At 35.1% G+C, this 16,079-nt stretch overlaps 2 protein-coding genes across 4 annotated transcripts in view; one reads left to right on the top strand and one right to left on the bottom strand.

The window, feature by feature from the left end:
* Positions 1–10,189, top strand: part of LOC129568066 (tyrosine-protein phosphatase corkscrew) — a 44,294-nt gene extending 34,105 nt beyond the window's left edge. For all 3 annotated transcript variants that reach the window (XM_055445591.1, XM_055445593.1, XM_055445592.1), the window contains 9 exons: positions 2,763–3,132; positions 3,243–3,363; positions 3,586–3,872; positions 4,951–5,329; positions 5,560–5,648; positions 5,746–6,026; positions 7,637–7,738; positions 7,839–7,897; positions 8,042–10,189. In XM_055445591.1, coding sequence (XP_055301566.1) covers positions 2,763–3,132; positions 3,243–3,363; positions 3,586–3,872; positions 4,951–5,329; positions 5,560–5,648; positions 5,746–6,026; positions 7,637–7,738; positions 7,839–7,897; positions 8,042–8,100 — 1,747 coding nt within the window. In that variant the 3' untranslated portion in view covers positions 8,101–10,189. The remainder of the gene's footprint in view (positions 1–2,762; positions 3,133–3,242; positions 3,364–3,585; positions 3,873–4,950; positions 5,330–5,559; positions 5,649–5,745; positions 6,027–7,636; positions 7,739–7,838; positions 7,898–8,041) is intronic.
* Positions 10,190–11,231: 1,042 nt separating this feature from the next.
* Positions 11,232–14,461, bottom strand: LOC129568033 (uncharacterized). Its single transcript, XM_055445544.1, has 5 exons — positions 14,047–14,461; positions 13,847–13,915; positions 13,714–13,767; positions 13,346–13,607; positions 11,232–13,252 (listed from the first exon to the last, which is right to left on the bottom strand). The coding sequence occupies exons 1-5, from the start codon at positions 14,101–14,103 to the stop codon at positions 11,898–11,900; spliced, it is 1,797 nt and encodes a 598-aa protein (XP_055301519.1). The 5' UTR covers positions 14,104–14,461; the 3' UTR covers positions 11,232–11,897.
* Positions 14,462–16,079: the final 1,618 nt, after the last annotated feature.

The raw sequence follows: 16,079 nt of genomic DNA, 5'->3' as shown, positions 1-16,079 counted from the left end.
GGAACGAAGGAGGCGATACAAGCACAACACACACACTGTGTGTATTTGAAAGGTTTTTGTTGTTTCCATGTCATTGTTTCACTCTATTCAAGTGGCCCATATTCCTGAATCGAAATGAGTAAATGCCTATATTGCATATAAACAAAAGCCTGATGATTGTCTTAATCACATGTTTCTTATCGCATTTGGCAGCGTATTTTGGTGATAATCGCAAATAACTAATTGCCTTTTATTATTAAACTAAAGAGCTTATTTGAAAAACAATTCTCCATTTCCTTGTTGCCGCAGCCAGAACCCGTACAAGAATATACATTAAATTTGTTCGAAACATCGATTCATAATTGCGAACGGTACGCAAATTCATTTTGAATGTAATTACATTCGAGTTTATACACCGTGTGTATGTGTGTGTGGCGCATATCTAGTTGTAAGCTTCTGAGTAATCACGTCTGAATCGAATGGGAAAATTGTTATTGGCTTGCAAAGCGGTGCCAAAGCAGTAAAGAGCAGTTAATGAATACATTATTATTGTTATGTCACGACAACTACATAAATCCTACTTAACACTTCTTAGCTTAATTCCGTTCTGGCAGCCAACGAATGCACAATCGATAAGGGGATTTACGTCCTGAAATACCGAAAAAAATTCCATTTTTTTCTACTTTCGCTATTTAACAAGCATAGAATTAAATCGATTAAGTTCTGAAAGCGTTAAAGCGATGTGAACAAACACGAACAAAAAAAATCTGAAAATTGAAATTGCATTCAGTGAAACAGCGTTTTGTAAATGTTTATAAATAAATCTCTGGATTTTTTCTCACTTTTCGAGTGAAGAATTTTTAATTGTAAAATTGTAACTGTTTTTTTTCTGAATTATTATTACCTTCACTCTCTCTCAATAGAGCTGAGTTTAAGGTGTATTGAGTTTGAATGGTTCACATGATGATGATTAAATCGTTAAATGAATTAACAATTAGACACTTATTGCGATTTTGATTCGTTTACATGCTACGTTTCATGTTCACATTTGATGATTTGCGAATGCGGCAGGATGGGAGGGGGGCACTTTTGTTAAAATTAAAATTGAACATGAAATGCGCACGTTTCAACGCCATTCCGTGTTGCGTTTGCATTTTAGCAACGGTAAATTTCCAGATTTGTGTTAAAACAAATCTGAACGTGATTTCATGAATTGTAGTGGCCAAACGAGCGAAAAGAGGGGGAAAAAAGCACAGCAACAACAACAAAAACAGTTAACTGATAAGCCGCATCACAAAAAACGGTATGATGAGAGAAAAAAATGCAGTTTCTTCCTATTTGCCTACTTGTGCGTCGGTTGTGCTATGCGCGTTGATGCTCAAACCGTACAAATTTCCTCGGAAACCAATCGCATGCAGCAGACAGAAAACTTGTACAACACTCTCTACGCTGTTAGGAACCGTCCAGTCAGGAATGGATTGTAGACAAATCAATGCATCGAATATGGATGTAACATTCCCATATCGAATCGATTGCAGTGTGAAAAAGAAACACGAAGAAAACTCAAAATGCTAGTCAATTTTAGGCCTCGTTATAAATATAGCAGTTTATTGCAAATTTGGTCATTTTGTCTAATTTTGTCTTCGATCGATTCAAAATAGACAGACTTGTCTGTCTTTCTTTAGCTTGTAAGCTGATCTTTTTTTTTTAACTTATACGCTGCTCTTTCTTTAGCTTTGTAAACCGAAGCACTCGTCAGCTAGAGAGCTAAGCAAATGCCAGGCTTAGACAAAGCAAGCGAAGCCATTCAAAAACCGCATGACTATTTTCGGTCGTTGATCGACCGAGTGCAAACGAGTTCATTTATCGTAATAGATTTGCCGTCCAATTGGCTACATACGTGGCTTTACATTTCAATTGCTCACTTCAAACCACGATCAAATCTAATTATTAAACAGAAAACACCTACTGCACACAGTGGTGATGTGTCAAATCGGCCTTACCTTAGATGTACTAGCTCAAATCCATTCCCATTCAAAGTGGGATATTCAAACCAATACAAATGGTTAAACCGATCGATTTATTGGCAATAGCTGCGATTAGAAACAAAACAATTACGAACGAAAGCACAAAGATGTGTATGTTTTGTTTTTTTGTCGTTTGAGTGTGGGTTGAAGTGCGTCTTCAAATGACCGCTAGCATCAGTTTGTTACCGTGAAACGATCGTTCAAACGCTTCCTACAATCGCAAAGTGAATGAAATCTCCGGGAAGTGTATTGTATTGTTACATTTTTTTTTGTTTATGCGAAATGTGGCGCTTCGAATCAACAACATGTTTAGATTAATTTTTTCGTAGCCATCTGAAAAGTGCCACCTTTATGCGAGAAACATATATCGTTGAGGTGTCAGCTGCTGCGTAGAGGTGCGAGTAAACAAATTAGTCAGCTTGAAATTATCGAAAATAACATAAATCACAATTTTTGAAACCCACCTAAGTGAGATGTGTTTGCCTCTCTTTCTAAAATGAGATAATAATTACAAATAATCAATTAGCTATTTTTGCATTGAATCGGCACTCATATTTGATTATATTTATCTCTCATTTGTTATTGCAAATACAAGTATTGTGGTGGGGGATTGAACAAATCATGATCAGGCTGTGGCGAACACTGTGCAACTGGAATTCAGTCGATCAGTGCTATTTGAATAGAGCAGTTCATTTAATTTTATTCAAACTCCGGAAAATATTCAACTAACGTTGTGAACGTCATTGTTTTTTCTAGATGGTTTCACGGCAATCTGTCGGGCAAAGAAGCTGAAAAATTGATTTTGGAACGTGGAAAAAACGGTTCGTTTTTGGTACGTGAATCGCAAAGTAAACCAGGTGATTTTGTACTATCCGTTCGTACGGACGACAAAGTGACACACGTGATGATCCGGTGGCAAGACAACAAATACGATGTTGGTGGTGGCGAAAAATTTCCAACACTTTGCGAACTCATCGAACACTACAAACGAAATCCAATGGTCGAAACTTGTGGCACTGTTGTTCATTTGCGACAACCATTCAATGCTACACGCATTACAGCAGCTGGTATTAACGCTCGTGTCGAACAATTGCAGAAGGAAAATGGACAACATTGCTATGGAAAGGTAGAGTTTATTTTTGGAAGTTTTCTATTTTTTCCTATTTTGCTAATATTTTTTTGCATTCATGAGTATTCCGGAGAATAAACACTGACTAATACATATTCCATTCGCAGGGAGGATTTTGGGAAGAATTCGAATCACTTCAACAGCAAGAGTGTAGACACACATTTTCACGTCGTGAAGGACACCGGATGGAAAATCGGAATAAAAATCGATATAAAAATATTTTACCATGTAAGTGAAGCATTTCCTCTGTGTTCAAGAAAAAAAAACGGAATTTTAACAAAGATTTCAATTAATTTCCAAGCACTGTTCATTGAATAGTGTTTGAATTTTTATTTTTATGCAAATTTTGATCTCACTTTTGCATGTAAAATTCGAAAAATATTCGCAAAATCTCTTAAATCACTTCTTCAATCATTAAAAAATTCTCTCCTCCTTTCATTTTTCATACAGTTGATCACACGCGTGTCAAATTAGTGGATGTGGATACGACACAAATCGGTGCTGAATACATCAATGCCAATTACATCCGACAACCATCCGAAACCGAACAATGTGATATGAATTCATCGTCAACGGAAAATCTAAGTGCGTCACTGTGTGCGGCCTGTACATTTGCACAACAACAGAAGAATTGCCAAAATTGTCAACTACTGAATAAAACATGTGTTCAATGTGCGATGAAATCGGCTATAATTCCACTGAATGGCAACTGCACCAACTGTGGGAAGAAAACAGAGGTAGGGAGTGGTGTTCAGATGTGAAAAATTTAACGAGATTTATTTGGCTTTTCAATAAGACTGCAGCATTCCATGGCATTTTTTCTTCTGATTTGGCACTGGCAACTTATATTTTTACTCTTCCGTCATTCCATCAATGGTGGAATCCAATAATCATTTTCTGCACATTACATATCCAAACTTAACGTTACATTGTAACGTCGTTACATACTTCACGGTACTTATCGTACAAAGATTTTTGTCATGGTGTTTCCAATGTACCTACATATCCATTGCTTAACATGTGTACTCGATTTAAAAAAAAAAAAAGTTAAGAGATTTGAATAATCCCAGCTCAAAAAAAGATAAAATCCATTCCTTTTTCCGCTTTTCGATCGATTTCATTTCAATTTCGATTCATTGGATTGAAAACATAGGAATGTTTGCTTCTTTCATATCAAGCACTGGCAGATGTGCATTTTTAACATTTACGAACTGTGCCGGTATTCTAAGTCATTCCACCAAAATCGTTCGGAATTATTTTTTTTTCGTACGTAAAACTATATTGGAGTGAAAGAGAGAGATTCCATTAATTTTCAACATCTCATCGAAATTATTGCGATAACTATTCCTTTGAGTTATTTTATTATTTATTCCGATGAGATGTTGAAAATTAGTGGAATCTCTCTCTTTCACTCCAATATAGTTTTACGTACGAAAAAAATAATTCCGAACGATTTTTGCGGATTGTGTTCCAGAATACCGGCACTGTTTCAATATATTAAAAGCATACTTTTTTGCACAGTACACATGAAGTGTGCATGGTAATTGATTTTGTTCAGATCAATTAAGATTTATTCTGTTCGAGTCACAATCCTCAATTCATTGAGTTAAAAAAAAATGAAAATTGAAAAAAGAAATGAAAAAAAAAACCAAACCAATGAATTGAATAAACTGATTGAATTAGTCGTTGCTAAAAAAGAATGAAATACTCTGGCATACTCCATAAGATTTATGCATGGACATAATTTTACTATTTCCTCCATCTCTCCATCTCTAATCATTTTTCGTTTCTCCACTCTTTTCGCCACTCACACAGGGTAAACACAAACGTAGTGAATCGATAACATCACGTGGTTCAACTATAACATTGAAAAAAGATGAAAAAGAATCGTGTAAAACGTATATTGCGACCCAGGGCTGTTTACCAAACACGATAATCGACTTCTGGAATATGATTTGGCAAGAGAACACTCGTGTTATTGTGATGACTACCAAAGAATTAGAGCGCAGCAAAACGAAATGTGCACGCTACTGGCCCGATCAGGGACAAACAAAAGAATGGGGCCATGCCAAAGTTACCTGCTTAACGGAAAATTCCACCAACGACTATACGTTACGTGAATTTTTATTCTCATGGAAGAACAAAGATGAACGTCACATATACCAGTATCACTTTCAAGTGTGGCCAGATCATGGTGAGTGCTAAAATCGAAACCGGAACCGAAACACTCCATTTCGATGGATGTTCCATCCATTTTTAATGGAAAAATCGACACGATCATATTCGTATGATCAAAATCGCTTTCCATTGAGATGGAACTTCCAAGTTCCGTGACCAAATGTCGCAAAAAATATAGCACAAAACTAACTTCAAATGGGCGTCTTCAATGAACCTAATTCTAATCGACTAATTCTTATATTTCAGGTGTCCCATCGGATCCAGGTTGTGTGTTGAACTTTTTGCACGATGTAAATGCCCGTCAAGAGCAAATTCGATCCGAAGGAATCAGTCCGGTTAGTATATCAGAATTTCTGATTCAGAACACAATGAGATCATTCCTGAGAGCACCAATGTCTAATAACCGACTTCTCTCTCTCCCCCCCATTCCAGGGTCCGATTTGTGTGCATTGTTCGGCTGGTATCGGTCGAACGGGAACATTCATAGTCATCGATATGATTCTCGATACGATCGATCGCAATGGGCTCGACACCGAAATCGACATCCAGCGAACGATTCAAATGGTTCGTTCACAGCGATCGGGTATGGTTCAAACCGAAGCCCAATACAAATTCGTATACTATGCCGTACAACATTATATCCAAACATTATTCCACCGAATGCGCGCCGAGCAACAGAGTCTTCAAGTTGGACGAGAATATTCAAACATTAAGTACGTGGACGAAGTATATGTTTGAGCATTTGTTATTAATTGTCACACCGAAACATTTTTGCACCGCCAAAAAACGTCAGAGCCATAAATACGACCAATCGACAACACTATCAGCGTTTCTTAAGTCTAGTTGATGCAGCAGTTCCTTTTTTTTTAATTTGTACTCTTTAGAAATAATAAATTACAATGTATTACCATTTAGCTTATAGTCATAAGCGTTGCAATGATGCAACAGAAAACGAACGCAACAAAATATCGAAATAAAATAAAAACCAATACGAAAGGCATTTCGAATGGAATTCACAAAGTTGCCTGAGAATAAAAGAAGAAAACATAATGTTATTAAAAAAAAATATACCTGAACCAAAAAACATCAATATTTCTGAACTGTCGTCAAAAAAACATACACATGAGTGACCTATTCATATCACCGACATTCAAACTCAATTATCGATCACAGACATTTTCATGTACATTTTCATTCTTCTTGGTGTCGCCATTGAACCTCTTTTTTTTAGCTCTCAATATGTCTTCTGATTGAAGCGTATGCTAAAAGATTGAACTGCTTTGCTATTGAAATCCGACAGATTGATCAATTGTTAGAGAAAAAAATCTTGACATAAAATCTAGCCTCGGTTCATCCACCAGATTAAGTCATTTCTGTAAAGCCAATTACGTTTTACATCCAGACAACAAAATGCTACATTGTTTTCTGTTTGATAAACCATGAATTATGATTTCTTATTTCGGTGTTTTGAATTGAACACACACAGCACACACGAACAGAAATATTGAGCAGCTAGAAATGGAATAACAAACGCACAGATCTGGTTTCCATAAATGGCAAGCACACACACACACACACAATCTGCAAGGTGAATGATTGATGGCGTAAGTACGATGTGCGCGAGCTTAATGCCAAATGCGGTCATATACCTGCAACTTGTACATGTAAGTGTGTTTTAGAAGAGGCCGACACCAAAATATTCGATTCGTTTTACCCCCCACGACGATTCACTTCTCACGCCAGCTTCCTTATAGAAAAAATCCGAGTAGCGTCATCTCGCTCTTGCTCTGCCATATTCTCACGCCACAGGAAACAAACCAGGTTGATAATTACGTCAAAGACGTCGCAAACTCCTCTTCATTGGTTCTTTTTTCTTCTATTCTTAGGCAATGTTTACTTCTAAACTATTCTTAGGCGATGTTTACCTCTAATTCATCGGTTCTTCGACTATTTTTAGGCTATGTTGTTTACATCTGGTCAAAATATAACGACGCATTTATAATTAGTAGCCTTAAATAGTGTTTGACGAGTTGTTAGTTTAATGCTCAATGCTCAATGAATGAATGTGATGCTCCAATGGAGCTCCATTGCTTCTCCATGAATGTGATCCTCCTCGAATCTTTTGTCAACATAAGACAAAAGAACTGCAAAAAGCGTAAAGACACTTGATAATGTTGTTGATTGTTTCGACGGATTTTTGGCGGTGCTATTCAACAAATTCCATATATGACCAACCAGACGGGCGCAATAAATCTATACAGTGCTTTGAAGACAACGTACTCAATCTCTAATTCTTTTGTTTTTTTTTTGTGTCTTTTGACAGATATTCAGGTGATCTGAATGAATTACAACGATCACCGCTGCCGACTTCAATGTCAAATTTGTGTATCAACAAAAATGACACCATCAATCAGAAGAAAACGAGGTAAATGAGCATGAAGTAATGTACATTTCAGTTTTTGGCATTTTAAGCTTTAAATATTTGTTGTCATTTGTCTTTTTCTCTCCTTCGGTTTGCTGTATAGATCGACATCTGAGGCGCAAATAACTCCACTTAGAGCAAATGACGTCACTACATCAACGTGTAAGTGTCTTTGATGACTTGATTCGATTCGAATCTGTTCGAATCAAATCGTCTCGAATCAGATAGAGTTGATTCTTTTTATAGAAAAATTCTAATTTTAATCAATTAATTGAAACTTTTTTTTCTCTCACCGTCTATTTTTAGTGTATGAGAACATTCCGAAAGTGACGAGGCCACCACCAACGCCACCGAGAAAATCATGACACATAATGGAGTTCTAATTGCACTCCCTATATTATTATCATTATTATTAAACATTTCTGTTACTGTTTTTTTATGTTTGTCTGTTCATGTGATGAATGTTAAAGAATATGATGTTGAATGAAACGAGAAAAAAAAACACACAGAACAAATTGGACATTCAATGTTTTAATTTTGAGTGTGATAGGGAAGAATTTTGGATGAGACACCTCTCGGCATGATTATTGTTAACAATGGTTAGATTGATTGACAAATTTTTATCTGGTTGACAAATGTATTACAATAAAATAGACCTTATTCCGCCGTTGAGAAAAGGGTAATCACGAGTATAATATGAACCACTTTGAGTTCATCCAAATCCAGTAATTCATGGTAATCGAATCCTGTTATCAAGTCTAGTATATTTTAATCAGAATAGAGTGCAATATTGCGTAAATGGAAGTAATAACCGATGCATTAAAAAATCGAACAAAATGTATGGCCTATTCAAAATCAAATTTTATCTCAAAATGGAAATGTTATGTTCCAAATGGAATAAATGTGTAGAACAATGTATTTGTTATGTATTTCAAGTGGTGAGAGCATTCGAAGAGATGTTTTTCAGTTGCTGGACTTCATTTTCAATTTTAAAATCTTCAATTTCTGTTATTTTTTTTAAATCTTCAAATTTTTACTGCCAAATCAAATGGAAAAGTTTAAACTTTCTCGCAAAAATAAGAGAAAAACGTCAAAAGTTTTCTGCCAAAGATTGTCTCCCATGGCGATCTTATAATTTAAAGAATCTACTGCTCTTTGAACCATTTTTTTTCTATTTGAATTGTCCAAAATGTCAAAAATTGGTTGAAAATAGTTTTGAAAGTAGGATGCAACTCACCACAGAAAGTTATAGACTCTAAGTATCAAAATCGTTCCTTTTACTCTACTAATTGGCGGTGTTCTTCTAATAGTTGTTTGGATTTTTCTTTTAAATTCCGAATATTTTCCAAATTTGCAGTCAATGGAATTGTGCAACCAAAAAAAATATCCCGATTTTCTTTGGCGTTAAATTGCTTATTCCATAATATTCGCAGGCTTGATTTTTTTTTTGTGATAAAAGCATCCAAACAAATGTCTCATTTTGAGACCATATTCATCATGCCGAGAGAGCTTGAAATTATGTTGACCTAATTTCCTTATGTCAGGCAATAATTTCGTAATAATTCAACATCGATTGTATCAATTCGATACATACCAATGCAAGTGTCTCAGATCCTTGAATGAAGAAATTTTAGTTTTAGATTCGTGTTTGATGTTAGATTGTGTTTGAAGCCAGTTGATGTAGAAGAATTTAAACAGAAATGAAAAAAAAACATGGAACATTTCATAAGAAATAGAACAAAGGGTTGAGTAAAAATGGAAGAATCTTTGGGATTTATAGGAGCCACATGCAATAGCTCAATTACAAAATTTTCAAAGAAAACTTAAAAAAAAAATACACACAGTTATATAAATTATTAAATCAGATATTCGACGCATACAAATAAAATCTGAATGTTAGTTTCAATCAATAATTGAGAAAAAAAATACAGTTTCAATCTATCTATTAGCTAGAGTTGGTTTTTTTTTAGAGAGAAAACAAAAAAATACTATTCAGCATTTAAATTGATGAATAATTATAAGCTATTATTATGTTTGGCGTCCATCATATATTGTATTTTTTTTCTTTTCTGACAAAAAAGAACTCTTATTGTATGCTCCTTTAGCGAAAGTCATTCTAGGCACTTCCGTTTTTACTGCGCAGATTATGTTCCTTTCGTATACGATCGAAATTTATATATTTTTATTAAATTTTGCTAAAAATAAACATTATAATATGATTAATTTGTAGATGTGGAATTTAATTCCCAAAAAAAGAAACTTTTTCGAATTCATTTCAATTTTTCGGAAATAATTCACAAAAAGTTTTATGAAGTTATATTTGTATAAAATCTGATATTACAGAAATATAAATATATATATATGTGATTTGGATTATGATTTCTACACATAAAAAATAATGTTCAAAATGGAGTCATTTGTTGAAATAAAAATAAAATTAAATCCAATTTCAAATGATGTGTTCTTTTTGTTGAAACTAAACATTTCTTCATTGCAAATGTTTTTTTTTAATACGGTGAAAATTATTTATTTTTTCCCTTAGGTGGGGCCTTCGCCGTGGAGGTAAGGTAAATTTCATTTATTTCAGAAATTTATTTCTAGTAGAAAAAAAAACTAAATGGTCTTTATGAGTGGTTTGTATTGATAGTTTTTTCTTTGAACAATTATAAATTATCAATTGTTACGCGAGAAGTGTAACATTTCGTAAAATGAGGCGAATTTTCATGATAAAATTCCTGAGATCAAATTGTATGGAAATATTGAGTATTCTGTTGAGTCGTAGACTGAATAACCACAAAAATGTGTAAAATTACGATTTTTCTTGGCAAAATAACAAATGCAGAACCGATTTCTTCGACTAAGCTAAACTATTATGTGAAAGGTGTCTTTAATGCATTTAATTGACTCTAAAGAGTTGTTAGTAACAACCGCTTTGAATTCTCATTGATTCTCTGTATTTTTTTTCTATTGCGAAAATGTTACCAACCAATTAACCAATTTTTTTTACCAACGATATATGTTTTGCTCTAGGTTTTGCTTGTAGCATACAGTTTTTCCCGAAAACACAAAAATAATTTTTTAGACAACGATTTTTATTTCATCGCAGATTTTTCTAATTACCGCAATAATTCGTGAGATAAAAACTGTGTGTTTTTAATGAAAAAAGACGAAACTTTAGATATATCGGGATATCAGCCAATTTTTGCTTCTGTCAAAAAATATTCCATTGGAAAAATAAATTTGGTTTGAAATATTTAGAATAAGAATTTGGGCGGTGCGTGGAATTCTTCATATAAAAATAGCCAAGTTGATAATTTGAAACAAAAATTTTTTGCATTTAAATTTTGTATTTAAAGTGGTAATTTCAGCGGAGTGATTCCAAATATGATTTTAGTGGTGACTCGATTCACAAGCCCATACCAACCAAATGATTTTCCCAAAACAAGTAATTAATTAGTTTTTAACGCAATTAAAGGTAGAGAGAGAAAATACAACGTTTCTGATAAGTTTTTTGTTGCTTTATTCCAAATGTGAATCGATTACATTTGCTGAACATTCAATGTCGGACATTGAATGTCCAATGTTAAAGTATTCATAAATACGTCTTACAACAACTAAATCGATTTCTTCCAATCATTTTTTGTTTTTTGTTTGTTGTCCATTTTGTTGACTGCCTTACAATTTCATATGTCTATGCTTATGTTTGTTTCTTATCGCCAATTCAAATGCTATATTTTTAATTTGGTCAATTTCTTCTAACACATTTCGAATGTGTTTCTTTTGATTGTAAATTCTTTTTCTCATAAATAGCAATGAAATTACTGAAAGTTTATAATTTTACACAATTTTCTTTCTCTTATAACGATTATGTTTGATTGGTTTTTATTCAATTCTGAAAATTATCGAATAATTGTTCTGATCCGATATCAGTGTGGGAGTTTTCAAAAAAAAAATTAGATCCTTTGTTTTTTTTCTTCCTTACAATAAATAATCTTGGGTTTAGGAAAATTCATTGAAAAAAAACAATCGTCGCTTCACTGAATTTTCATTTCAAAAATCGTTAATCATCGTTATTTTCGTGTGATATTCGTAGCCATTCAAACGTATTCATACCTTGCATCGGTATGAAATGTTTGTTTCTGTATCAATATCGATGCGGAACTTACATTTGCGATGATGAACGAAGGCAAATGCAGTTTGCTTTTGTGGCGTAGTCACCGACGGTTTGCTTCAGGTTGCTCACCTTTTGTGCATCCATGTGAATGCTGAGCGCCGGCGACTTTCGATACCAGCGACTGCGATCGCGAACGAGTGTGTTGTATAATTTTGGGCTGAATGATTTGATCGGAACGTCCAGGTGCAATGTGTGTATTTGAGGTGAACACGACACAATATCCTCGATGTTTTTCCGCAGAAATGTCCGGGTTCCTTTGAAACCAACTTGTTGAACGTCGGGCAAATTTGTCACCAAATCGATGAAACTGTCCCAGCCAAAATGATATTGTATCGATTGAATTTTGATGATTTGTAGCTTTGTGAGACGTTGCATGACATTTTTCCAGGCTGTGTTGCGATTTTCGCTGAAGCTATTCCAGTCGGAGCGCGAAGAAAACCAACGACTCCAGTGAAACAAGCGACCCAGGCAACGAGCAAATGCGAATTCGATGTGTAGTTCCTGGAGGTTCGGCATTTGTGACAGTGCCACCAGAACGTCGTCGTCATACCATGAACATTTTATGCGTAGAATCTTCAAAAGGTTCACGGGCAACGTGACAAACGTGATGAACATTTTCATTGAAACGGACCCTGAATCAAACGACAATTCTTCAAGAAATTGAAAAGCAGTGCTGATATGACCGAATACTTCCTCACGCATTTTCAGTTCAGCAATGCCCCAATCGTCCCAACTGAATGATTTCAGTGATGGAATCCCTTTTTGTATAAATTCGAGCCAGAACTTGGATTCAGTGAAGAAGCATTTCTCAATTCTTAACTCCTGAAGCTTCATGTCGTTCAATGCTTTCAAAAATTGACCACTTGATCTGTATCGACTAAGCGTCAATGACTTCAGCCCAGTGCATCCGGCCAGCAAAGATTCGAGGCAATGCTCAAAGTTGGCGGAGCGACGCGTACCATACGACAATTGAATTATTGTCAACGATTTGAGTGTCTTGAAGCATTCGGGGATTTCTGTGCGGAATTCACATGATTTCTTGTCTTTGATATCGAATGTTATGGACAATCTCTTGAGATTTCCGTCTGCACAACGCTTTCCAATGAGCCGAACGATCTCCTCGATCTCACTGAATTTGTCGTCTTTCCATTGGATGTCGCTTTGTTTCACCACAACCTCCGGTACAAATCGGCCGAAATGCTTGAACGCGTGCCGAACCGAATAGTGTTTGCTGATTTCGCCGATATTGAGCACTCGTGATGGCATGATCTTTTCGGCGATAACCTGTTCGATGCGTGGGTCTTCATCGGCCATTTGCAACAAGTCGTATAAATTCAATTGATCTACGTATTAAAGAGAGAGAGAAAGGGTGAAGAACGGAGGTAAAGTTGGACAGTTATTCGGTGTTATTTCCTGATAAAATGCATCAAACTCACCGAAAATTTTCACCAACGTCTTCTCATCCAACCAATCAAAATACATTTTCGGTTTTTGCGTAGCTTCACTTGATTCGTTCAACGGTTCAGTATCGGCTTCGTTGTCTGTGTTGTTTTGCTCTTCTCCACCTGTAACGGTATCATTCGCAACAGCAACGCTTTCGGCGTCACTTACGGCAGCAACATAATTTTCTGGCTCATTGACCGTTGATGACTGGCCTTGATCTTCGTTTCCAACTGGTAACGGAACTTGAGTAAATCGCTACAATATTCCAAGCAAAAAATATTGAGGTTAGAAATCGATTTGAATGACTTCTGTACAATGCAAAATTAACGACAATTGAATTTATTCTATTTCTTCTACTTACGCGTCGTTTGGCTGGCGGGGCTTCATTTTGATCAATATTTTCCGCGTCATCCAACTTTTGAAATGAGCAAAACGTAAAAATAATGCGCGTCATTGAATGGAATGCACAAAGAAAGCATTTTATCAGTACTTACATGCGGTCGGTACGCGGCACGGGTGGTATTCACTAGATTTTGTGCCGAACTTTGCAACTCATTGTCAAACTGTGGAAAAAGGAGAACAAAAGATTCAATTGACGACTAATTGAAGTGGACAATGCTAAATGCCTTTCAGAATCTGATTGATTCAATTGTTACTTGGATCAAATCAATTGGGATTGAAATATTTTACTTACGCCTCGAAACCAGGAACCGCTGGCTTGATTCTCCTCGGGATCAGTTGTATTATCCATGACAGCAATTGTTTTTTTGCCCTCTAAAGCCGCAAACGATCGACTACCAATCGAATTGTATTTATCTCGCGATTATCTTCGGATTCAAGTGCCTTTTTCTTGTGTGTAAGACAGCTGAATGTTTGACAATACTGCACAACTTTTGGTTTGTCAATACAAAAAATACGTGTGCTATGTTATACTGTGATGCTTCGAATGGCGCGATAATTTGTGCAACACAAAACACCATACAAATTGGTGCTTATCGGTATTTACTGTGTTGTGTTCATCGAAGGATTTGACATTCCAGAGCGGCACACAGCATTTTTGGTGGTGTGTGGTGTGTTCAACTGTTCATAAACACAAACAACTTTTGTGTAAGGCGATGTGCGGTTTAGCCGTAGAACTCAAGTATGTTAACGCCATCTTTTGCTCAGTCGTGGATTTATCTTGATCAAAAATTCACTCGAAGAAGAAAACGATCCGGCAATTCAATTCGATTTCCATCTCCATTCGATTCCAATTGAAATTCACAATTGTCACCTAGATTGTCATTCGTCTGAATTTTATTCATTTTCAGAAACAGAAAAAACTGGATCAATGAGAAGGATGTGTATAATTTTTGAGTGAAGTTTATTTGGAATTAAATATGAATGCATTAAAATGAAAAATACATGGAAATTGAACATGCTTTGTTTGAATCTAATGAATTTTTTATCCGAATGATTCCAATTCAATGGATTTCTTTATTTTTTGTATCAGCTCCATGCATTGAATGCAAAAGGAGTAATTTTAATGTCTTCAAATGTGCAAATAACGCAACTTAGCAACAAGTGGATTCAGTTTTCAAATTCGATCTATTTATTTATGTCACTACAATTCCCTTCTTTGTTCATTTATGTTCTCTCGCTTAGTTTTGCTCTTAATCTCTTCCTTCACCACATAGTTCCACTGTCGACATTTGATGACAGAGACTACAATGTAATCAAATATGAGATTTTGATTTCTGAGAAGTTGACTTTTTTCAATGTAAGCAAATTTGACCGCTTTCTATACACACACACACGCTGTGCGACAACAGCAAAATGAGAGATTTATCCTTTTCATTCCGCACAACGTGTGCAACCAATACATGAATAATAATACGTAGTAAGACTGAACACAACTTCAAAGTGGTAAAGTACAGTACATCAGCAATTTGACGGGAAGCAAAACTGAATAGCAAGTCTCATTACGAGTCCATTCCTTTATCTGTGAACTGCGTTTGCTTCGTGATTACAAATAAAAAATTTGATTTCGTTAAATAAAACACATTTGTGTGTGGAAAAGTCATAGATATAAACTAGTGAATTGCGATAAATTTTATCAAGTGAGTATTGTTTGTTTTTGATAAAAACTACGGCTGGATTGATATGTTAAGTTTCGTTTTATAAAAATTTGCTGGTGAATTTCTGTCATTTTTGGCATAAAATGAAATTTCATTTGTACTTATTCCAAAGTGTTATGTATTCATGTTTTCCGGATCTTTTGGAATAGCAGCTAAAATTGATGTCACAATTGTCGGTGGTTTCAAAAAATATCAAGAGGAAAGTGATTAACTTCGTTCATTTCAATTTTATGCGTTGAATCGATTTAACAAACTTAAAGTTTGTATTTTTGTGAACAAAAATGTAGAGAAGTGATCAAAATTACCATAAATCTTTTTATTCTTGCGATTCCAAAACTTTTTCTTGAATATCGATTTGAAAAAATTCAAAGGCAAATGAGTTTCAATTCTTGTTGAGGGAAATTTGCACACAATTTGCATTAGCTTATGCATTGATTGTTCCGTGTAGAAATGAAACATTCTGAGAATATGTGATTTTATGCGGCAAATGGTGCAAAAATGAATGTCGATTCTCACAGTCAACAAAATTAGTTTGGATTAGCTTTCAAAACTAATTTGGTTTTAATTTTTTCAGATTGTTCTGATTGCTTTTGATCGCAATTATGTCTCT

The sequence above is a fragment of the Sitodiplosis mosellana genome, unplaced genomic scaffold (genome assembly GCF_009176505.1).
Source record: "Sitodiplosis mosellana isolate CC-2019 unplaced genomic scaffold, AAFC_SMos_1.0 Smas_scaffold_15, whole genome shotgun sequence".
Taxonomy (NCBI): domain Eukaryota; kingdom Metazoa; phylum Arthropoda; class Insecta; order Diptera; family Cecidomyiidae; genus Sitodiplosis; species Sitodiplosis mosellana.
The sequence above is the reverse complement of the archived record's forward strand: the minus strand, read 5'-3'. Positions and strand labels throughout refer to the sequence as shown.